Genomic DNA, 26,495 nt, shown 5'->3' on the forward strand with positions numbered 1-26,495 from the left:
TCATCATTTTCCCATAATTAAAGGAAAAGAAAAAAAATTCTCAAGGCACAGACTAAACAAGTTAGCGATAACTTACTCCATAGCAATTTGACTGGCTCGTATCTTATCACTATTCGAGGTATGGTAGTAAGTCTGTAAGTACTTTTTGACGGAAAATTTTATGGCCTCTGAGATACCGATGGAAAAAGAAATATACTTTTGTATTTGAACTAAAATACCAAGTTGACCTTTACCTGACTTTCGTGGCTCCATTTACGAAAAATGTGATACTCTTATCATCATTTTGTTTCCGATCGACTGATAGAACGTGACATTAGAGGATTAGAAACGGCTCTACAAGATTTGGAATTACCGTCGCAAATAGCGCAATCAAATGATCAAAGTGTGGGAAATTCCGGAGAGACACGTTTCGACAACTCCTTTCCACTGACAAGTGCGGAAGCCGTGATGGCGTTAGAAAATCTGATAACTCGAGATACCAGGAAAGCTGGAGAGTTGGTAAGTACAGTCACAGATGTGTATATGGGGCATTCCGCGTCACTTCGCCGGGCCATGGGCTTGACCCCTTCCGATTTTCACGTCCAATTTATTTTGGATTCTGTTTCGCTCAAAATACGACCTCGAATATTTCGGAATTTTTATTTAATTTTGAAAGGGTTGCACGAGCTCAAAAATCATGAAATTGTGAGAAAACATGAAGAGGGATCGTTTTCAAATTGATGATTTTTTTTTACATAAACTAGGACCCAAAACATAATTTTGCGTCCTTGTCCGAAAGCGGGCCGAGAACTAACATTGTTGATTTTTTTTTTTCAAGAATATTTTATTTTATTTTACGGACGAAAAACAAAAAAAAAATAGTTCAGAAAATAAAAAAAGAGGCCCAAAAATTGTCGAAGAAGCTCTACTTTTCACTAAGTTACTATTTTATATCTACGGATATTCTAAAAAAACAAAAAAGTTTCACAAGAAAAAATTATTTTCTTTGTTTTTCGTCCGTGTTACGGGGTAGAATGCGTAGGCTCCGATGAGCGGTAATCGGAGCTTACTCCACGCCCAGCCAAGGTGTTATTTGGCTATTATAGGGTCCGTTCACGTCGACTGTGCACTCGCGTGCTACTACTCCCAATGCAGGAAGTGAATGGAATAGAAAGGGATCGGTATGAAGGGAAGGTAAACGATTCAAAGTATATGATTGTTTATTAGTAGTCAATGCAACGGAGTCGGTCGAGGGAAAAAGGTACGGTCTTGGTTCAGAGGGATAGGTGTCTTGCTTGAGCGCTAGGATGGATCTGCTTAGTTTAGCGGGATGTAGAAGGCAAGCTAGCCGCGAGTTACAGAAGAATCTGCTGACTCGCGGACGATAAGAGTAGACCACAGAGCGTAAGGTAACTAAGAGTGTGGGAAAGGAATAAGAAGTCTGGAGGACGTAACATCCGCAAAATAAAATAAAATATTCTTGAAAAAAAAAAGCAACAATGGTGATTCTCGGCCCACTTTCGGACTAGGACGCAAAATTATGTTTTGGGTCCTAGTTTCTGTGATAAAAAACCATCAATTTAAAAACGATCCCTCTTCATGTTTTCTCACAATTTCATGATTTTTGAGCTCGTGCAACCCCTTAAAAATACCCTTTGCTTGGGTGCTACCGAATCTTCATTTTTTGATTTTTGATTCTTTTTTTTTTTCCTCCCTTCTGTATTCCAACAATTATCAGCCTTGTGCCTATGTACGTATGTACATACTTTACAATTGAATGGTTGTACGGCAGACATGTATGAAACACAAATCATTGCTTCTTATATTACCTAAGCGAGTAAATTTATTAAGTGTCCATCCATGAATTGCGCAACGGCCTACTGGTTGGTGAGGGGGGGGGGGGATGCTGTTCGACAAAAATTTGACGTAACAAATAAATTTCAACTTGTAGGTACAAGTTTATTGTTTTCAAGTTTACATTTCACGTGTCCTCGAGTATTTTGTTACATTACTTTATTATAATGAATGTGCAATTCCACTATCATACTTGTATTGCCTTTCAACTTCTAGTTCAAAATGTTTTCAAACGATCAATATTTACACGCTTGTGTTAATAGTTTAGTCATTTATGGATGGCCCCTAAAACGGAGCACGTCTTACATATTGGAATGATAAATGTCAAGATACGAGCACATGCAGAGTCTCTGTATTTTACTACGTAAAATTTGAATACAGCATGTCGATTTTTCTATTTGATGTTAACGTATTTTATATTACCTCTGAGTGATGATGGCAAAATCGAATGACATAACATCAGATTTGTGTACGTACTAATGCTCGGAGATCCAAACTCGGAGACTTGGACTTTTCTCCGAGCCTATTTCTCCAACCTCGTTTTAGAACATATTTAATATGTGTCTTCGTAAAATTTTTCAGTTTATTACTTTCTTTCGGAACCAAAAATATTTTTGTTTCCTCAATGTGTTAGTATATCAAACTGTACAATTTATCGAGACGAAAATTAACGAAGATGCTGGTAGAAAAAAACTGGTTGTTGTATCACTGCGATTGGTTTCTTAATCTAGATTCTAGAGTAACACTTTCCAAATTCGCAGGAAGAATTCTTCACAACTGTATTTGAGAAGTCTAAGGAAGATATATTACGGCAAGGTTCACGTCTCACTTTGCCCGACACTGTACGACGATCTCTTGACCGAATCTTTACAGACAACGCTACTACTTTTCACGACTGGGCAAACGTTGATGAATCAAAACTAACAATACGGCGCATGGAAATCTTTATTGTTTTATACAGTTAAGTATCTCATCAGAATCGAAATTGTAATTTGTTCAGAAAATAGCTAGAAACAGCGGTACATAATATTTGAACTGTGCCTAAGTAATGTTTGGATCATATTGCAGAGGCATTGGGTAGAGTATTTACTCGTCCTAAGCGATACATATTTGTAAGCCATGTTCAAGACTGGATGCGCCGTGCTGCAGAACGACAGGCTGATAGCGCTAGTAGAAACCCAGTAGCGGAAAACTGAGGGCTTGAACGAGCCGGTACGGTAAGAGCCAAAGATCAACTTAGTCCACCTTAAATTAAATCAGGGGATCATAAAATTATACTATAATACGTGATTCTTTAATTTCAGTTCCGATGACTAATTCGCATTTCCTCTGCTTGGAATAATACATATTTGGCCATAGAACCCACAGCTTTCAAGAAGTACGCTCCGGTTGTGCAAGTTCGACGTCCCTTTTTAGAAACTGGCGACTGCTTGATCATTAGGTGTAAGGATATGATTTGCATGATAGCTTGCAGTGAGGCTTTCTTACGTACCGTAATTTGAAACCAGTTTCAAACTCGATTGCTAACCTTGATAGAAATATGTGTGAAAGCTCATAATCCTCGATCAGATATTCAAGGCTCATAGTGTGTCGCTTTTCTGACTTTCACTTCTTTTTTAACTCACTTTTATAAACTGCGAAATTTCTTTTCTTCTTGTTTACTGCCTGTAACTTTTTTATTAGGGTAAAGCGAAAATGCGAAATTTTTAAAAAACGATACAGCCAAGTGCGGAAAAGTTGTGGGGGCACGTGCAGGTACAGACAATTCTCCGGACGAAACTCCGGAGCAAACTTTGAAGATCCGGTTGATCGATAAATTGAAAATTATCCCTCTCCGTCTCCGTCCGTCTCCCGCTCCCTTTCCCGCTCCGTCTCCTTCTTCGTCTCCCTCTCCCTCTCCCTCTTCCTCGCCCTCTCCCTCTACCTTTTCTTTGGAGCTGGAAATCCCAACTTTTGCGGTGCGGCAAAAAATTTTCTATACTTGCAAGCGCACCCACAGCATTTCCACACCCAGCCATATCAACTTTAGAAAATCTTACATTTTAGCTCCACCCTAACGGACAGACAGGTGGGTGTAAACCATATACTCTGAAATTACATCTATAACTTTTCCAAAATATGTTACTTTTTAATCACTTTTTTATCACTAGATGGTCACTTTTCAAATAATTGTCGTCACTTTTGTCACTTTTTTTAACCACTCAGACTGCTATGAGCCCTGAATATCCATCTTGAATAAATATATATTGAAGCCAATCGAAATTGTAGTACAAGACTTGGCAGTGATGAAATGCGGACGTTAAAATTATTGGAAAACTGTTACCTTCTGTTTAAATCTGTTACTTTCTTCATTTGTCGCTCTAATGACACATTCCCGATTGAAGGAAACGTTTGAGAAAATTTACTCGTATAAGTCTATTCATTGATTTATGTATACATGCAGTGCTTTGATTATAAGTGATATGTTAGGCTAGTTTTTACGAGAAAATGAAACGCAATTCTGCACAATTTCGACCAGTCGTAGAAATCTATGCACATCTCGTATTTGGTTATAAAATCGCGATATCTGATAATTGGAACTCGAAATCAAACTCAAATTAGGGTCAACTTGTAATTGGAACAATACGGCAATGATTTACGCGATGCGTTTAGTAATCTTGAGATGTTACGACCGAAATCGGCACGTAATTCATTACACGATTCATCTTGTAAGTTCGGGAAAAATATATAAAAAATCACGGAATGAATCGCAGAAATGCGAATCATCAGATATACTACATCAAAAATCACATAGTCGAATGTATGTGATTCTTGATCTAATTTATTTGATGAGGCGTGCTGTTGTAATTCATTACGTAATTTTTTATATATTTCTCGCGAATTCACAAAATGGATCATATAACAAATGACGTGTTGAATTCGGTCGTAACCTCTTGTGATTTATCAAATGAACATTTTTGGCAGAGATGACGACGCCCTGTCTTTGTACCTAAAACCTCAAGTTCGATAAATAAGCATTCAAGTTTTCCCAACATCAACTACCAATTATATTTTAATCCTATTTCTATGACGTCGAATAACAAACATGGTAATTGTTACTTACTGTTACACATAATTTTTATTTCCATTTCCGTGTAGTAGTATTTCTGAATTTGTCGTGCAGATTCCGTAAGAGCCGCATTAAATGGTAGGCGTTATCCTTTTACATCAATTTTCTGACATAACTCGACACTAAGTGATTTCATTGGTCGTGATATGTATGAAATTTGCGAAATTGGCCGAAACGTCGCAAAAGCAAACATGATCGTTAGCCCATTAATTGAACATATCTTTATACCTGACCGGATTCCGACAAGACCTTCGTCATTCTTCAATCTACCTCCTGGTCACTGATCCTTCACAAACGTATCAACTTGGTCCTTGGAATACGCAAAATCTATGTCCTCTACGTAAGAATGGATACCTCGTCATCGTTTCGCATACGTATCGTAAGCGGCCGTCGAGCCCTTCGTTAACTGAGATTATACCTCTAATGTTTGTAACGAAGATGTACCATATCTTCAGTAGTACGTGCACCGTACGTATGGTATTGGAACATCTACTGCAAATCGATGTATTGGTATGGGAAAACTACATACGCTGTACGTAGAAGATTGGTAAATGAAAGCTCGAAATTCGTACCTCATACATTAGGATAAATGTTTCGTTATCGTACGGTACACGTATCCGAGCCGATGATTCAGCTCTTCGATATCTAAGACTATACCTCTGATCTTCGAATAGCGGACGTAACGCATCTTCAGTACTACGTACACTGTACGTATAGAATTAGTGCCTGATACATAAAGCGACGTATCGGGATAAGAACACTATGTACATGTACGTACACAAGTGGCAAACGGTACGCTCGCAATCCGTAATTTGGACGTCGTGATGCACGTCTCATTACAGTACGCTATACGTATGATAGCCGGACATTTAGCTCTTCTTTATCTAAAAAATATGCTTCTTACTTACGTACATGAGACGTATTGTGACTAAATTATCACGTCCAATATATATACAATGTTGGATAATTTCCGGTGTGTTAGACATACCACATCTCCAATACTACGTACACTATACGTATGGAAGTGGTGTTTATTAGATAAAGCTACGTATTGAGATGGGAAGACTACATAATTATACGTACACGAGTCGCAAATGGTACGCTCACAAGCCGTATCTCGGATGTCCGAACGGGCGTCTCATTACGGTATGGTATACGTTTTTTAGCCGGACATTTAACTCTTTTTTATCCAGAAAATTAGCTTAAACGTGACGTAAATCATGCGTATAGCGTCTAAAATATTACGTCACATATTTGTATAATCTTGGAAAGTGTTCGGTGTGGGATGATAGAATAAAACCTGTCACTATACTACTAAAATCATTATTATGGATGGCGGACCAAAAGTAAAACATTTATAAATATTTACTTACGTGTCAGTCTTGTAGCACTACACGTACTTATTGTAGCGGCGCAAAATTTGTTTCTTACGTTAGAACATGGCTTTTTTAGTTTAAACCGTGGCACCATCTTCCATAGTTTATAACTAATGACCGTTGTAACAACCTTCCCATGTAACTTCTAGCCCCGGTCTCCCCTACTACAGAAATAACGAGTAAGTAAACGAATTGGTATACATGAAATTTGAAATAATAATTCTTGTTTCAAAATATCATTCAATCATCTGCTCATTCGTACACCGTATCAAGACACGCCGTTTTTATATACATATACATACTACCATCCGTTTTCAAAATGAATTCATAATTTATTGTGGTTCGTATTACTGGCCTTCTCCACACTAACAATTCTTCTTTCTGTTCTTTTGTCTTTTTTTACCTGAAATTTTATTTTTCGTTGTAATTGTTGACTGAGTTCGTTAAACCATAGAGCAGTGTTTTCGTCATGTCTCGTTCACATTAGAAATACTATGACTAAACCTTGTTCAATGTAAAGAATATCGACGCTGTAATAAGCAAATTGTCCAACTCCATCTTCGTGAATTTTTCAGGAGAGCCAAGAAACATTTTGCAAATAGAAAAATGGTAAGATTGAATGAAAAAAATATGTAGTATTGTTAACAATGCGTTTGGTGTTCAGTACATGCGTAAAAATATATCGGCGTATTACAATTGTGTCATTTAGTAGCACTTTCTGGGGTTCGACCATTATCGTTTTGAAATTCTAAAAATATATAGGGAGTTGTACAATATTCGTTCTAAAATTTTGAAAGTAGATAACAGTTAGAATTAACAATTAAATCAGTTGAAATATCATACATTTATGAAATTGAAATTTTTTACCAGATCGGATATCAGTAACAATAATTATGATTGAATTATAATACTTCTTCAATAATCGACGAAACTTATATTCAACGAAATTATAAATATTTAGTATCACATGAAAATTTGGCAAAGTATATAGATATATTGTACTATTTGGTCGAATTAGTCTTGACTTCGAGTTAAAATTATTATTTTATAACAAGCTCACATTTTAAAATAAATAATCGAACTATAAATTAATATCAATTGGAAAGCAATTAACTTCATTATTTTTCGCGAGGAAGATTATCACGAAATTGATGATAGTCAATCGGTAATGTTTTCTTCAATTCTTGTGAATCATGATGTTATTTTTTTTTTTTTTTTCAAATGGCTTGTGGAGGACCGAGGTTGCGAAGTCAACGTACGGGATAATTCAGGGAGGACGTTGCAGGACGTGGCTGGTCCATACAATAACTTAGATATTCTAGAGTCGCTTGCGGAATTCGAAGAGAAACGTGATGCACAGGGCTGCTCAAATGTTTCAGGGGATCAGATTCAAAGTTTTAAAAACTGTTGACATATAATACGTGACAGAAGAAAAAACAAAAATGATTTTGTACGGTACGTGATATTATTGTTATTTACGCGCTTACGTACAATATTATTTTACACCAAATGCGTTTGAATCAAGCGTAGTACATTTACTCGCCAACATAAGAATCAATCTACGATTTCATTACCGAGAACTGCCTCAGTACCGAAAATTCGCATTGATTCACAATTGTACCGGCGTCACACGGAATTTTCCATTTATAACATTTTTTTCTTATTGAAATTTTAGAAGAGAACGAATCGCAGAAACAAAAGTCAGACCATCGTGCACTTGAAACCGTGATTATGTTATCTTTTACTGCGATAATAACCGCTTCCCGTTGAACAGGAAGGTGACGTTGTCGCGTGAACAGAAATAAAACTGCAGTTCGCGTATATAATGATTCGAATTCAAGGATCTTGTATGGAATAATGATTTCAATTCAAATACTAGAAGGAATAGACGAAGTATTATATTTGAGTAGTTAAAGTGAGGTTCCCAAATACTCGTTATCGCATAAATACCTGATAATTGTTGTTATTTTTGTAAAACGAGAAGACAGCGGTATTCGGCGGTCTTATTTAAGAGAGAGATACATGGTCTTGTACATTGTATCTCTTTGAGAGAATTTATTACCATTACTGAGATCGCGGCGGACAATTATTAACATATGTTAGTGTTTAAAATATTATCGCGTAATTCTAATCACACGCGCAAGTTATAATTAAAACGATATTCATGTCAGTGTAATTTCCTAGTGCGTTAAATTCCAGAACATCAAATTATTCCGCAAATCTATAAAGTTGAATAATGTAAATTCTCTACATTGTACTTCACGACGATCGGTTATCGTTCTCTTTGTTATCTTTCTTTCTCGCGTTTGTGGTGAAAACCCACGAGTTTGCGTCATTGGAAAAAACGCGGCGCCTCGCAAAGACTTCCGTTTCATTACCGGATGAAATCTGGGTGAGTCCTACCGCAGGAAAGAGAGGGGGGGTGTACTTATCGCAATAATGTATTCGTCAGAACGTAGCCTTTTCCTTCATTCGCTCTCATTGTCAGACTTGTTCTCGTGACGGCTACAACTTCTCGTTTTCATGCTGAGCAAGATACTTGATTGAGTTTGATTAAATTTCCAAAAATCTATGGGATTTTTCTTTTTTTTTTGAGAACGCACGTGACAACGGATCGCCGATCGAACAGATTGACAGTTTACTGGACTCGCTGAACCGAGTGGCGTTCATTTCCAAGCGTACGACAGAGGCAGGGGAATTTCACGTGGTATGTATTTCTGCTAATTCTGTTTCTCAGGCGCATATTAAGCGGGCTGTTTGTAATTTCACGGCGACGATTGAAGAGCTTTATGCGGATTTATCATCTCGCATTAATTAAGAGTAAAATACGCTTCACTTTCTTGAGATTCCAGTCTGGCTAGCCTATCCAGGTTTCACATAACATAGTATATTATTTCGAAGAGGAATAAAAGGTAAATGTATTCTCGCGGGCACAAATTATCCCAGGGAATAATCGAATTTTATTCCTGAGTTATATACGTAGGAGTTCATTTCCGACTCAACTCTGGCCACGTTATTGACTTCAAAAGAAAAGAAACAAAAATCTAACAAACGAATTCAAGTTGAAACGGCTTATTACTCTATTATAAGAAATATTCCGTTAAACGAAAAGACAAACTTATTTACAAAGATACCAGGATCAGACTACAAACAAAATTTGTTGTAGAACGCAATATCTAGAAGTACCATCAGTTTGTTTGCTTTCTTTAAAGTTTATTACAAGTTTTCCTCGTTCATTTACTCTAAGAAAGGGATACATATCTTTTTTTTTTTGATTTAGGGGAGACCGGGGCTTGAAGTAACACTTTTCACAAGAAATGAAATTTCGCACAATGTAGAAATACGAATTCATCCCTAATTGATGCGGCGTTAGGTTTACTATCAAATATTAATTCTGCAACAGAACTTATTGGATATCGCAAATCGTTCTTGAGATATGCATTTTTTTTAAACTTGAACAGACTGTCAAATCTTACCCCGGTCCGGGGCAAGAAGTTACGGCCCTGGGGTAGATTGTTACATTTTTTTTTTCTTTTTCTGTGGCTTAAGGGGAAGTAGACCCTGTTCTTCACAATAATGGTCTTTTATGATTAGTCGATTATATTAACCGTTCAGAAGATATTCACCGTCAAACTTGTGCAATAATTATTTGTTTCGATGTACCCAAACATGGCTGGGTCTAAAAAAAAAAAAAACGAGAATTAACGATTAAAACATTTTCATGTTCATAGAAACTGAAATTTGTACAAATTTCCCCGAAACTCGTGAAATGAATTGAAATTGTTTGAATTAATAACAAAAGACTGTTAAAAATAGTGCGCATTGAAGTTTGACGGTGAATATCTTCTGAACGGTTAATTCAATCGACTGATCGTAAGAGTCCATTATTGTAGAGCAGTAAATTTCCGACACAACAATGAGTTGCGCGTATTATAATGACTTTCCGTTAAAGAGTTATAAAATTTATAAGAAAAAAAGACATCTACCTCAAAATGATCAAACTTTAACCTTCAATAACTTCCGAACAGTGAAGTATACAAAAAAATTGTAGGCGACCTTTTCTGTAGAAAATTCAATTACCTATGAAAATATGAGACGAATTTTTTTTTTATAAATAGTAGATACCAAGATATGTATTTTTCTTCCTCACCATAAGAAAAAAATAGAAAACTGGGAGGCGGAGGACCTTCCCATTAAAATGAAGAGCTTATACTTGGAGAGAATGTTTTTCAGGTCTCTACCAACCAAGTTTTCGGAGTATAAAGTGAAAAAAAAAATAGTCGATTTTTTTGGCCCACCCTAATATATATATATATATATATATATATATATATATATATATATTATATTGTATTGTATATATATATTTGGTCGTATTAGTCTTAACTCCTAGTTAAAATTGATATTTTATAACAAGCTCATATTTCATAGTTTATAATCGAATTATAAATTAATACAAATTAGAAAGCAATAACCTTTTTTATTTTTCGCCAGGAAGATTATCACAAAATTGACGATAGTCAATCGGTTATGTTTTCTTCAATTCTTGGCAATCATGATGATTTTTTTTTTATTTCAAGTCTGGCGAGATAGAGTCCTGGTAATTAATCAAAGGTCAAACATGTTTTTATTCTTTTTCTTCCAAGGATTAAAGCCCATTCAGCCAAAAATTTTTATTTATAGCGAATGTTACCATCGGGTGAATATTTTATTCTTCTTGTGTGAGTGACAACTGGATCACCTGTTCTGTTTCCTGGACGTACTGAGGAAAAAAACTTTATTTCATTAAATGATTTAAAATCTCTGAAAATCACTTCTTGATGTATCAGTGATATTTTTTTGTTGATTATAAATCAAATAAGCTACTTGTCCTTCATCAATTTCGTCATTGAACTGTAATCCTCTCATTTTTTTTTTCTTTTTTTTTTCTGTCGTCAATTCCAACTGTTTATAAACAATAAGGATAAACGCGACCTCTAACTTTGGATAAATGATACTTTTAATCTCATAAAGGATTGACTAGTAATATATTATTAAATACCTCCAATTGCAATAAAAATTTCGTTGTTCAATAATTTTTCTCTCATATTGTGGTTAACAAAACCAAAAGGTTAATAAATAGACCACGAGAACTTCAACAATCAAAGCTTTGCACATTTTAGTGGAGTCAGACAGTTTTCTTACTGTGAAGATTTCAGCGCTACGGATAGACAGTTTACATGCGGCAAGTTTTCGAACTCGAAAATTCAAATTACGCGCTTACCAAGTTCAGAACATATGAAGCATGATATTCATCAGCAGAAAACCCAAAATCAACGATTTTCGAGAAATGTGGAGCCAGACACTTTTCTACTCAGAGCGTCGATATGTAGCTTGTGAGACTATATACATACTTATAGCTACTCTCTCGGGAGTGATTAGACAAAATGATGGGGTTCGTTGAGCGTGAAAAAGTGATCAAAGAGGTATAAATAAAACACGCAAGAAAGATGCTTTTATTGGAAATACGCGTTTGCAGTTCAAAGTCTAAAACAGGACCGTTTATACAATAATATGCGTTTACGCGGCAATCTTATTTATTTTTTAACATGTGAAAGCTCAGTCAACGCAAGCCCTGGAAATGATCGACTCTTATTCTATGTTACGTATACGTGGGATTTTATTCCGGAATCAGCTCTGGCCACATTATTTACTTCAAAGTGTTTTTCTTTTATGTGTGGGTACGATCTATCAGTCTGAAACCTGATCTAATATTATTCAAAGCTTATAACAATACAAAGATAGAGGAAGGGTTTGAGTTGGATAGGAGAGAGAGAGAAACCCAGAAAAACTGTCAAACTAAATAGCAGGTAATGTGACCTCATGTTTCCCACTAACGTGGATTTGCGTCATGATCATATTTCCTGAGAACGCGGGACAAAACTGCTATTTTTTATCTCAGGGATGAGTGAAAAAAGTACAGAGGGAATAATAAGTCACTTTCATTCCGCTTTTCAGGTAAAGAAAGTCAACTTTATGATTGAGTCGGGAGTAATAGAATTTAGTTCAGTTTCAGGTACCTAAAATGACATGTCAAGTGAAATATGCCAACATGAGGGTATTGACGAATTTTTCAAGCATACCTCACAAATAAATTTCACAGAATTAAAAAACAAAGGCCTAATGTTTCAAAGTTTTAAATCAAACTCTACCCAGTGCCGACAACAGGGTGGATTTCCCCGGTTGAGATAGGTGTGTTTCGGACACGTTCTCAGTGGATATTTTATTGTATAAGTAATAATGCTGAAAAAAATCTGCAATTGCGAGATTTCAGTGGTGATGAGTGTTCTATCTGAGAAAAAATTTACATTATTATACCATGCAATTGCGACGAATCGCACACCCTCGAAACTTTTTTTTTCTCTTGCATTTAGAGAAAGAAAATATTGCAGTTCACTGAACGTGTTGACCAAATACGTTCGATCAGTTTGCCCTGCATTTTAGTGTCAAATGAATTTCAGTGCATCCGAGATAAGGTCGCGCCACCGTTTTTCTTCTAGAACTATTCTCATGAATCGTACGCAAGATATATTTTTCATAAGTTTGTTACAATGATGCCAGATGTTGAAGAAAAACCTAATATTTGGTCAATTTTTCCGTTAGACTCGACCCCCGTTTTTGCCGTGATCGGAAATCGTCACAATTGACAACAGGCAGGAACGCTCATTGTGAGGGAGATACCCGTGACAGAGGAACAAGAGCTGTTAGAAGGTAACATTTCTTAAATATATTCACTTTCAATGAATCAACTGTATTCAGAGTCCACCGTGTTCACTGTCATACCTGATTGTTTCTCTGCAATATATCAAAATCTTGATTCATTGCGAGAAAATGCAACCATGATTTATATATATATAATATAATATTTACGGTCCAGCCGATGATCTTCATCCGAAATAAATATTTCACTAATGCAAGTGATCATATTAAGGAAGGCACCCGAATACTGATAATGAAAGACACGCTTCAACGCAGGCTTCTTCGCTGATTTATGGATAATTTTTTTCAGGATAATCATTGACGATTGATGTGAACTCAAGTCTTGACAACCACTGATGAAAAATTTATAACTGACGGAAGAAATCAAATTTCCGGTATGAAACCCAACAACGCGAACGGCGAAGTGCCAAACGTCGTAGATGATGAGTATGAAGCACGGGGCGGGCAGGGGAGTCTGATAGGCTTTCTTTACCAGCTGAAGGTGCTAATGCTCTTCATGATCCGCGGATTACGGAAAGATCTAAAGTTTCGTTTAGCGACCGAAATGATGGCGGCGGGAAACTTTGATGATCTCGTGCTTGAGTTTAAATGCGACGACGACACCAATAGTAAGAAGGCTTACCGATTTCTTCAGGCCAAACATAGACAGCATGATTCGCCGCTGACCAGTGCTCTGGACCTTTTCAGGAATGATGTCTTCGACTTGAGGAAATACTTTGATTCCTACCGTCAGATAAAAAGACATCCCGTTTTCAGTCAGGGCGATTTGAAAGATTTCATAATTTATACTACCGTAGATCTAGATGCAAAGAAACTCGAATCTCAAGGGATTAAGCTGATACAGGATGAACCAAATGACGATTTTCTGGATTTCAAAAACCCAAACAACGGAAACAGACGATACAAGTTCGACAGTAAAGGACCATCTATGATCTATGAAAAGCTAGCATCGGAAGCTTACTATCTGGCTCAGACGTTGGCTGCGAAAGTTCTCAATGGGGAAAAGTTGACGGTTGACAACGAAATTCTGAAAAAATATCGTCACATACTGACAAAGGAAGTTATCAATGTGGAGAAAAAGAAATTTTCCGACGCTTTTATTAAAGGGGAACCATTGTCCGATGGGGCGAAAAATTTCCGCGAGAAATTTTTTCGTCAGTATTTGCAACAAACTGAACACCCGGAAAATGATGTGAACCAAGAAGAGATTTGGAATGATATAAAGGAAAAGTCTCTCAAATTCTCGGATAGTTTCGTCTCGGACTGCGTACTCGAGAATCTGAAAAAGTTACCCGCGGAATTCCAAAAATTATTGGATTCTGCCGACGATAACAAACTAGTCATAATAGAAACGTCGCCAGAAAAAGTCTCTGGGAAAGACAAAGGAAAAGCCTATGCGCCCAATATCGTAACTAACATCGACACTTTGTTGAGATATGTATTGATTGAAGAAACTACCGACAAGATTCGATTCAAGTCAGAGTTTTTGAACGATATGTCTGATGACGAGCTGCCTGGGGACATACCGAAACTGAGAACTGCTCTGCGAAACAAAATGGGAAAAAAAAAATTCGCCGATCTCAGTAAATATCATTTTGAAATCGGAAATTTAAGGAAGTTTCATGACAGTGACGTCAGCGTAGAAGAAATCCGATGTTTCCTCGAGAAGTTGACGGTTGCGGTGAAACAGCCGGACGAAAATGAACTGGACGAAATATTAAAAATAGAGTTGGCTCAAGATTGCATGTTAGATGTACTATGTGCTGATTCAGTTACCATGTCTTTCCAAAGAGAGATGGAGAAATGGTTTCTTTACGAAAAAGGTTCATATAAATCAGGGGATGACGTCCGTGAATTTCTCGATAAAACTGTAAATGAAATTATAACGCTGAAATTGTCGGGATTGAATTCGGAATACCCGGAGCAGCTTGAAAATTACGGCATGTATTTCGAAGAAGCAAATAAGGAGTTGGTGAAGTATTTAAACAATTTGACAAAAGATACAGGAAAGAAAAATGCCGCTTGTAATTTAGTCGCAACCGAGGGAACACTGATAGCAGCCATTCAAGTTCACCGAGAGATCAAGAATTCACCCGAGTTTCACGGAGAACATAAAAGTGTAATTATACGGCTGAACGAGCTCTTGTTGCCCAGTATCAGAAAACATGTAATAGATGTATTTCGAATGAAGGACCGGTATCATTTGCTGGTTGTCGTTTCTGAAGGGTGCAATGATCAGGAGCTTCGGGACTTAGGTATACTGTACAAAGATTTGAACGAAATTATGACGGATAAAGGATATGAGATGAAGAGGCTGATTTTTGTTACAAGCACGGAGTTACGTTTCGAAAACTGTTATCAGATTCACTGTGATTTAGGCTTCAATGACCTTACAGACGAGTCACAGAGGAAACTATTGAACAAACAGCTCGTTAATTTGCAAGATCGAAAAGAAAACATGAGTTTCACAAAGTTATTGCGAATTCAACAATCGGAAAATGTAGATCCGAACGGTTTTAAAAACTTCAGAGACGCCATCGACTCCACAACGTTGGAGAAGCTGATCCGTGGCAGGAATAATATAAAAATAGGCTCTGCCCCGCAAGGTTTGGGTTCTATAAAAAATTATTTCATGAATCGTACATTTCATCGGCGGGTTATCATCAAGGCCGACGTCTTTGAGTCTGAACTGACTTCCGAGATCTACGCCGTCGGGCACGTGGACCTCAATTTCTCACAGAACCAAAGGGCGCATGGAAAAATGAGATCTTCTCAGCGAATTCATTCCTTGAAACAGCAACGTAGATTCGTTGAATTGAACAGTGGTGAAGAGGAGACGCGATTCGAAGAGCTATGTAACGCAAATCCAAGCCAAAACGTTCACTGGCTTATGTGGGGAGAGGGAGGATTACTATGGATACGATCGAATGGTAGTATCGATACTTTGCTGAAGTACAGAGACTTAGGAAGAAATTTTGATTGTAACTACCGGTGTGCGGTATGTAAAAGCGCAGCCAGCAATATAATAGTTGATGAACTAAATGCTCAGAATGTGGGGCCCGTAATTGTTTCTGATGTCGCGGGCATGGGAAAAACAACAATTCTAACTCACTTTACGACGAAGATGGAAGAGAATAACCCCAAAATGTGGGTGATCCGTATTAATTTGAACGATTATACAGAGGCGTTGGCGAGAGAAAAAAGCGAATGCAATGTGAAAGCGGGTGACGAGGAGAGCGTGACCAAGTTCCTCGTCAACGATTTTTTGGAACTCAAGACTGAAATGGAAAGAGTGATTCTGAAATATCTTATCAAGGTACCAGGTAGCGTGGCTTTACTTTTTGACGGTTTTGATGAAATAAGTCCTCGGTACACGGAAACAGTAATAAAAATGCTGAAAGCATTAAAAGAATATTCAGGAGTGAAATTGGTCGTTACCACAAGACCCCAAATGCCAAGTGCATTAGAAAGTACGCTTCAGACATTTTCTTACGCAATGGAACCGTTTTCTCGAGAAGATCAAATCGATTTCTTAGTCAGGTATTGGAGGAACGTATGCAATCAAGTTGACGAAACACTGCAAACACTGAAAACACGTGCTGGAATAGTGTTGGAGGAAATTGGAAATGCAGTCTCTGATAGGCTCAATGAATTCGCTGGTATTGCACTGCAAACTCAGCTCATTGGAGAAATATTCGCTCACGAGAATGTCAATACGGTTTCAGTGGTTAATCGTGATGGTTTCGAATCGGATGGGCGAGATTGTATTAAACTGGCTGATCTGTACCGTATGTTTTTTGACAGAATGTTTGAAATACACTGCGAAGAAAAGTTGAAAGTTGACCCCACCATCCTTGCGGTACGGGGATATGCCAAGAAACTGAGAGCAGAATTTTTAGAGAACCATCGGCGATTAGCTATGTACACGTTTCTCCAAGAAAAAAAATCAGAAACGTGGACTTTATCTGCAGAGGAAATTGTCAAAGTGAATAAATCGATTGCTGAGATAAGACGCGGTGATGAACGAATGGGCATCGTGACAAGTACAATCAATCAGAGAGTGCGTTTCATTCATAGAACTTTTCTAGAATATTTCGTGGCCAGTTATTTGTTTCATAGCCTCAAAAAATCGGACGCGAATGAGTCGACTGAGCGGTTAAAAGAGTTTATTTTGATTAAAATTCTGCAAAAAACAGAATGTAAAGTGATTCGTGCCTTCCTTAACGATCTATTATCCGAACCGCCAGTAAACTCGATATTCGACGCTCCTATCTCTACGGAAGAATGGGAGGTATACGTATCCAGCAGATACTACGGACCGATTTCGAAGATTGCTGCGAGGGAAGGCAATTACGAGATCATGGAATTCGTCTTTTCTTGGCTTGCAAAGAATTCCTCAGATCCACAGAAGTTCATTAACGCAAAGTTCACATTTTTTGACCTAACTCTGATAAATCAAGTGATTAAGAACATGCCGCTACACAGATGCCAGAGCACATTAGCTAAAGCTGAAAGAGCAGCTCTGACATGGTTGCTGGAACACAAGGCTGATGTCAATGTTACCGATTCTGCAGGGAATACTTCAATGCACTTGGCTGTTATGAGAGGAAATTTGATGGTTCTGAAATTATTGGCAGATCAGGGAGGAGCTGACATGACCGCTCGAAATGACAAGGGTGAAACATTGCAGCATATAGCTGCTAAATTTCAGAAGTTAGATATGCTAAAGTGGCTTTTGGAAGACCAGGGTTGCGACGTCAACGTACAGGATGATTCAGGGATGACGTTGCAACACGTGGCTGCTGGATATTATAACTTAGATGTGCTGAACTGGCTTGTGAGAGACCAAAATTGCGAAGTCAACGTACGGGACGATTCAGGGATAATGTGGCAGCGTATATTTGCTGAATTTAAGGTGTCAAAAATGCCAAAGCAGGTTGTGGACGACCGAGGTCGCGACGTCAACGTACAGGATCATTCAGAGATGACGTTGCAGCACGTGGCTATTGGATATGATGACTTAGATGAGCTGAACTGGCTTGTGAAAGACCAAAATTGCGAAGTCAACGTACGGGACGATTCAGGGATGACGTGGCAGCGTACATTTGCTAAATTTAAGGTGTCAAAAATGCCAAAGCAGGTTGTGGAAGACCGAGGTCGCGACGTCAATGTATGGGACGATTCCGGTATGACGTTGCAGCACGTGGATTTTGTATTCCAAAACTTTGATATGCTGAAGTGGCTTGTGGAATACCGAGGTTGCGACGTCAACGTACGGAATGATTCAGGGATAACGTTGCAGCACGTGGCTGCTGCATGTAATAACTTAGATGTGCTAAAGTGGCTTGTGGAAGACCGAGGTTGCGACGTTAACGTACGGTATGATTCAGGGATGACGTTGCAGCACGTGGCTGCTGCATGTAATAACTTAGATATGCTAAAGTGGCTTGTGGAAGACCGAGGTTGCGACGTCAACGTACGGAATGATTCGGGGATTACGTTGCAGTACTTAGCTGCTAAACGTAATAACTTAGATATGCTCAAGTGGCTTGTGGAAGACCGAGGTTGCGACGTCAACGTACGGAATGATTCAGGGATAACGTTGCAGCACGTGGCTGCTGCATGGAATAACTTAGATATGCTAAAGTGGCTTGTGGAAGACCGAGGTTGCGACGTCAACGTACGGAATGATTCGGGGATTACGTTGCAGTACTTAGCTGCTGAATGTAATAACTTAGATATGCTAAAGTGGCTTGTGGAAGACCGAGGTTGCGACGTCAACGTACGGAATGATTCGGGGATGACGTTGCAGTACTTAGCTGCTAAATGTAATAACTTAGATATGCTAAAGTGGCTTGTGGAAGACCGAGGTTGCGACGTTAACGTACGGAATGATTCAGGGATAACGTTGCAGCACGTGGCTGCTGCATGGAATAACTTAGATGTGCTAAAGTGGCTTGTGGAAGACCGAGGTTGCGACGTCAACGTACGGAATGATTCGGGGATTACGTTGCAGTACTTAGCTACTGAATGTAATAACTTAGATATGCTAAAGTGGCTTGTGGAAGACCGAGGTTGCGACGTTAACGTACGGAATGATCCAGGGATAACGTTGCAGCACGTGGCTGCTGCACGTAATAACTTAGATGTGCTAAAGTGGCTTGTGGAAGACCGAGGTTGCGACGTCAACGTACGGAATGATTCGGGGATTACGTTGCAGTACTTAGCTGCTGAATGTAATAACTTAGATATGCTAAAGTGGCTTGTGGAAGACCGAGGTTGCGACGTTAACGTACGGAATGATTCAGGGATAACGTTGCAGCACGTGGCTGCTGCACGTAATAACTTAGATGTGCTAAAGTGGCTTGTGGAAGACCGAGGTTGCGACGTCAACGTACGGGACGATTCAGGGATGACGTTGCAGCACGTGGCTGCTGGATGTAATAACTTAGATATGCTAAAGTGGCTTGTGGAAGACCGAGGTTGCGACGTCAACGTACGGAGTAATATGGGGTCGACGTTGCAGCATATAGCTGCTAAATGTAATAAGTTAGATGTGCTAAAGTGGCTTGTGGAAGACCGAGGTTGCGACGTCAACGTACGGAATGATTCGGGGATTACGTTGCAGTACTTAGCTGCTGAATGTAATAACTTAGATATGCTAAAGTGGCTTGTGGAAGACCGAGGTTGCGACGTTAACGTACGGAATGATTCAGGGATAACGTTGCAGCACGTGGCTGCTGCATGTAATAATTTAGATGTGCTAAAGTGGCTTGTGGAAGACCGAGGTTGCGACGTCAACGTACGGAGTAATATGGGGTCGACGTTGCAGCATATAGCTGCTGAATGTAATAAGTTAGATGTGCTAAAGTGGCTTGTGGAAGACCGAGGTTGCGACGTCAACGTACGGGACAATTCAGGGATGACGTTGCAGCATATAGCTGGTGAATATAATAACTTAGATATGCTCAAGTGGCTCGTGGAAGACCGAGGTTGCGACGTCAACGTACGGGATGATTCTGGGATGACGTTGCAGCACGTGGCTGCTGGATGTAATAACTTAGATATGCTAAAGTGGCTTGTGGAAGACCGAGGTTGCGACGTCAACGTACGGGACGATTCAGGGATGACGTTGCAGCACGTGGCTGCTGAATGTAATAACTTAGATATGCTAAAGTGGCTTGTGGAAGACCGAGGCTGCGACGTCAACGTACGGGATGATTCAGGGATGACGTTGCAGCACGTGGCTGCTGAATGTAATAACTTAGATATGCTAAAGTGGCTTGTGGAAGACCGAGGTTGCGACGTTAACGTACGGAATGATTCAGGGATAACGTTGCAGCACGTGGCTGCTGCACGTAATAACTTAGATGTGCTAAAGTGGCTTGTGGAAGACCGAGGTTGCGACGTCAACGTACGGAATGATTCGGGGATTACGTTGCAGTACTTAGCTGCTGAATGTAATAACTTAGATATGCTAAAGTGGCTTGTGGAAGACCGAGGTTGCGACGTTAACGTACGGAATGATTCAGGGATAACGTTGCAGCACGTGGCTGCTGCACGTAATAACTTAGATGTGCTAAAGTGGCTTGTGGAAGACCGAGGTTGCGACGTCAACGTACGGGACGATTCAGGGATGACGTTGCAGCACGTGGCTGCTGGATGTAATAACTTAGATATGCTAAAGTGGCTTGTGGAAGACCGAGGTTGCGACGTTAACGTACGGAGTAATATGGGGTCGACGTTGCAGCACATAGCTGCTAAATGTAATAAGTTAGATGTGCTAAAGTGGCTTGTGGAAGACCGAGGTTGCGACGTCAACGTACGGAATGAGTCGGGGATTACGTTGCAGTACTTAGCTGCTGAATGTAATAACTTAGATATGCTAAAGTGGCTTGTGGAAGACCGAGGTTGCGACGTTAACGTACGGAATGATTCAGGGATAACGTTGCAGCACGTGGCTGCTGCATGTAATAATTTAGATGTGCTAAAGTGGCTTGTGGAAGACCGAGGTTGCGACGTCAACGTATGGAGTAATATGGGGTCGACGTTGCAGCATATAGCTGCTGAATGTAATAAGTTAGACGTGCTAAAGTGGCTTGTGGAAGACCGAGGTTGCGACGTCAACGTACGGGACAATTCAGGGATGACGTTGCAGCATATAGCTGGTGAATATAATAACTTAGATATGCTCAAGTGGCTCGTGGAAGACCGAGGTTGCGACGTCAACGTACGGGATGATTCTGGGATGACGTTGCAGCACGTGGCTGCTGGATGTAATAACTTAGATATGCTAAAGTGGCTTGTGGAAGATCGAGGTTGCGACGTCAACGTACGGGACGATTCAGGGATGACGTTGCAGCACGTGGCTGCTGAATGTAATAACTTAGATATGCTAAAGTGGCTTGTGGAAGACCGAGGCTGCGACGTCAACGTACGGGATAATTTAGGGATGACGTTGCAGCACATAGCTGCTGAATGTGGTAGCTCAGATGTGCTAAAGTGGCTTGTGGAAGACCGATGTTGCGACGTCAACGTACGGGACGATTCAGGAATGACGTTGCAGCACGTGGCTGCTCTATACAATTACTTAGATATTCTTGCGTCAACACGAATTTGATATGGCCCGTCCGCATGTGTACATACAATTCTCACCACCACCCACAATGGAAAGTTTGATTTGAGAAGCAACGAAAATGCCACTGGCAGTGTACGCAATAGGATATAAGTAGCTCGCACTCAATCACACGGTGCATAAAATTAGATTATTCGCGAGTGCACACACGCTAAAGAAAGCCCCAATGTGTGAAATGGAACTTTTTGATTGCTTCGTGAATTGAAAACGTGACGCCCTATGGAGCATGCTCAACAGGCTTCAAAAATCAAACTTTCTGAGTAAGTGTGGAAATAAAATGGCAAAGCATGATGTGTAGAAAACGAGGCGATATATGCTGAAGAAATCGTTTGTATGCTCGTCATCTGTTAAATTAATGTTATTCATGCATCTACGGCCTTCACACTTGTTACGGTCGACGCAAACGTCGTGAGGTTTTCAGCCAATACGAATAAGCATGATTGACGGCGAAAGTTTTTTTCAGGAATCATGTCCTAGATGTGGATTTTAATTCTCAAACATGTCTACTTAAATTAATCGTGAGATCAGCAACGGTATCCGTTGAAGTCAATCCGTTGCGCGTGATATTCTTTAATGAAGCATTTCATTTTATTCCTAATAGTACGAGAGCCAACGATCAAAATCATATCTCATAGCATCCCGGCTAAAAGCGTATAAAATCCATAGATTAGATGACTGTTAACAAGACAAAGTTGGCAGTTACTGTCGAAAACTTAGCAGCTTTGCGGAGGGCCATTCCTATCATGTCAAAACAATTGGTAGCCGGTATTTTCATATCCTGTCTGATCTTGAAAATGTAGATATATTTTGTTATTTTATTTCTAAAACTCTGGCTTGGAGACATTTTGCGCTCAGCGTCTGATCTGTGAGAATTTTCAAAGGTGATAATAAATCTTACCTAAGTGTATCGTAGCATCCCCGTTAAATTTTGTTTCAAATCATTCTTATGGCTGCCGATATTTCCAAAATATTGTTTTCAGATATTTCTAACACCGCATATAGTGTCCAGTACAATCAGATGCTGCACTCAATATGTCTGACGTGAATTTTTTCTACATCTGTGCAACTCGTTTTATCATGTCCAACAGTTTTCAGAAGTGATGCTGTGTTACCGGTCGGTAAAGTTCGTTAACATTTTCGAAGCTCTTATGTGAGGCGATAAGACCGTTTTCTCAAAATTGACTTCTTTGCATTAGACAAATTCAATTCAATTATAGGAATTTGATATGATTTTCATTGCCTCTTTCTTTGGTAACGGTTTCCTAGGAACGCGCTACGCTAACGGCGCCCGAAAAAAGTAGGCTCGGTATCTCAGGACCATCATCCAAGTAGATTCCTGAAATCAGACGGGATGCTATGATACGCTTAGTCCAGATTTGTAGACATTTTTCAAAATGCACTCTGATGGAACACTGCGCGCACAATATCGGAAATCCACGTTTATAGGTTCAGGGTCACCTGATCTATCGAATTGAAACGGCTTTGGCCGGGATGCCATGAGAGAAAAATTTGGGTTGTCGGCTCCATGCCATATCCGCACCTTCGTTTGTGCACATAAAACTTGGGCTTTGTTATCGAGAAACCTTTAACAACCTCAATAACAGCGTAATGGTCTAAACAATTGTAAGGGAGTATCGGCCCTCTGGATCACGCATCCTGTTGAAACACTTAGGGGTGTTTTTTGTCCTGAAATATGGACTTTCTGATATTCACTTTCAGCCATTGGGCCGTTTATCATTGCGGTTGAAATTGATGTTATTATCAGTTTGGTGAGTGGAATTCGCTATCAAACAAATTATAGTGTTTACTTGCATCTGAAATGATAATCTCAATTATTCCCCCTTGAAGTTTTGATGACAGGTTCTCGTAGACTAAAATGCAAACGGATATCGTGACGTCGCCGTTGTGGATGGCTCCTTCATATGTATACTTAATGCTCCAGCCAAGTATATTCAGTTATTCTAAGAACAGACCATGAACCCAGTGCCATACCCGTGACATGAAAAGTCGGTTCACTGTCCAATATAACCAAAGACTTTACTACCGTACTGAACTGCTACTATAATTATGAAAAAACTACACCTCATAAGATTAAACCACTGTTATAGGTTACTATTATAAGATATGAGAAGCTACACGTATGAACATGTAGTAATCGTTTCTAGCAATGGCCCGTGATATGACTAAATACTCTGTTCTATAAAATTTGGAATCCGACTTATTGGAAGAAAGTAACATTATATAACATTTTAATTCAGCCCGGAAAACAACGCGGTATATCGCTGCGTATACCGGGACAATCTCTCAATCTATACAGTCAATGCCCATGCGCCAAATAATTCAATCTCATTGGTCGGTGAAATCGCCCCGCAGCGATCTTTTCGCCTGCTGAGCAGGGGGCCAACATACACAAAATGAAACAAGACTCGAGAGCTGTAAATCTCTCGCGCATAAAACCGCGGATTGAGGTTATGTTGCTGTTTATTTTTACGTAGCGTGAATTGTCTAAAAAGTATAGTATCGTTCAGCAATACCGTGGTCCATATCGGGAAACATTCAACCGACGCAACAAAGAATTGCCAGAAACAGAGTTTGACAGCTGAAACTCGGAGTGGCTAGCCTACCCGAGCAGCTGATAAAACCTGCACATGCGCATTGACTGTATAGTTTCTAGAGATTGTCCCGGTATATGACTCGGGCCATACGCATATGCTAATTCGTACAAGTTAACTAGATGAATCGACAGGGAGGTACAGGGGTGTCATATTCGGAGTCCGATCAGTATAGCAGATAACATAAACTATCCCCTCTTAGCTCCCTGGCAAAGAATCGCAAGACGAAAACTATGGGAATAGGAAAGGATGACAAGTCATCATCTCTACCCTGAACCAAAGTTTGTTAACAAGGAGCAATCATCGATTGGACACCATTTGGTCGAGTCCATATCGATCAACTATTCAGTCTAAATTCGAATCATCAGCAACAAGTAAATATCGTGAATATTAAATTCGCGTGATTTAGTCACTCAAGGTGTGAGACCATATTTAAAACCTCAGAGTTGTGGACAAAATTGATTACTTTCCTTGGACAAGGAACTGTTCTACCATGAGGTACTTTCAGTCCTAGCGCTTGCAGAAGACCTCGCGTGGCCCGGTATACACTTTATCAAATCGTTTAACTTACTTACCGACGATTTGGCTCTGGTGCAAATTTTGATAGTGATATTCTTACCTCGAGGAATAGAAGGAACCTCACCTCAGGGCACACAGTGGTATTTGGTGCATTTAGTGCATTTAATTCTGTAGTTCTGAAACCTTCAACTCATAATCTTCGTCGCGTATTCCGGTAACTTCGACCATAATCATAAGTCGCACCTTTTGTTAATCGTAGCAATTTCTCTGTGTCTATCGAATAAATCATTGTGCTCGTTTTATATAATCGTGTCTTATATTATCTACAACCTGACCATCAAATAAGTAACTATAAAAAAGTCTTTTTGAAAGAAGAGAACATTTCCCAGCGCCCCACCCGCCAACGATGAATTTTGGAAAAGGGAAAGGATCAAGTATACATATTCATAGCGCCGTATCTAGCAACGTTGAAATAACGGACTTTAACTGTTAGCATGTATTGAGCAGTCGGTCAATCATTACATACGGGGTTTTCCATGTCCCCTCGAAAAATGAAAAATCCCCACCATTTTTGATTCGCGTCACGATTTTTCATACGATTATACGGCCTCGAAAAGGACTCCTGAATTTCATCAAACTTTTCCCTCCAGCCGTTGATTTTCTATGATTATTCATGCCCATATTAAAAATTGATCTTTTTGAAAAATCTTGAAAACTTCTCAAAAATCTTATTTAACATCCGGATTATTTCGACACCCCTATGATGGGTCGGATTGTTCTTCTATTTTTTTTCCATTTCTTTCAACATTTTGAACAAACGGAACATCACGTTCCAACGTTTTGAAAATTTTCAAAATATTACCGAAAATTCTATGTTCAAGTTTTGATATTTTCACGTTCAAAAGAAGCGAACGAATACCCGGAACTCAGAAATTGTGTTGTATGAATGATCCCTAAAAAAATTGCTTCGATTGTGCACATTAGGTCATTTTACAGGTTGGAGACCCTTTAAGAAGATCATGTTGATCAATTATCCATACTGATGTAAAAGTTTGCCTGGTATATTCAGTCGTTACCCGATTGAGAACGAATTGTGCGCTGCAGCCATCGTGACGTCACATCAGCTGTGCGCTTTAACAAATGCTAAAACAGAAATATCTAATAAATAATAACTGAAAATAAAAAGAACGTTGTTTAGCAAGTGCTGCGCTCTAGAAATAACGTGATAACAACTTGGCGTCCTCCAAAATACTCCTAAGATTTATCGTACCGGTAATTATGAATGGTCGAAGACACATCAATTCACGAGGGGAGGACGGATTCGCAAATTACGATCTGAGGACACCAGGTTGATCGTGCACAAGTCAAAAGAGCTGTCGTGACATCCCTAGCCGTTGATAAAGCGGTCGTGCTCCGTTCAAAGTTCAAAGAGCTTTCGCAGGTAAATAAAGGGTGAAGGAATACATTTCTGTTGTTAAAACAGAACAAAATGCATTTTCTCTAACCAAAATAAAGTCTGGATGCTATAAATTGGAAAAAAAGCGCACTCTGACCGAATATAATGAGCTCTGTAAACAACTTTATAGTTTAGACTTTCATCGGCTAGGGTCACTTATATAATCTGTTACACGCTCTCATTTCCTTCGGGGCGA

General features: G+C 39.2%; 1 protein-coding gene across 6 annotated transcripts in view; it reads left to right on the forward strand.

The window, feature by feature from the left end:
* LOC124213529 (uncharacterized) overlaps window positions 1-25,150 on the forward strand; it is a 34,871-nt gene extending 9,721 nt beyond the window's left edge. The window contains exons 1-4 of one of the 6 annotated variants that reach the window (XM_069134047.1): window positions 8,475-9,025; window positions 12,961-13,068; window positions 13,367-18,233; window positions 18,438-25,150. In XM_069134047.1, coding sequence (XP_068990148.1) covers window positions 13,454-18,233; window positions 18,438-21,697 — 8,040 coding nt within the window. In that variant the 5' untranslated portion in view covers window positions 8,475-9,025; window positions 12,961-13,068; window positions 13,367-13,453 and the 3' untranslated portion in view covers window positions 21,698-25,150. Of the gene's footprint in view, window positions 1-8,474; window positions 9,026-12,960; window positions 13,069-13,366 lie in introns of those variants that run through there. The other 5 variants (XM_069134049.1, XM_069134050.1, XM_069134048.1 and 2 more) reach the window with 5 other exon arrangements.
* Window positions 25,151-26,495: the final 1,345 nt, after the last annotated feature.

Source organism: Neodiprion pinetum, chromosome 3 (assembly GCF_021155775.2).
Source record: "Neodiprion pinetum isolate iyNeoPine1 chromosome 3, iyNeoPine1.2, whole genome shotgun sequence".
Lineage (NCBI taxonomy): Eukaryota > Metazoa > Arthropoda > Insecta > Hymenoptera > Diprionidae > Neodiprion > Neodiprion pinetum.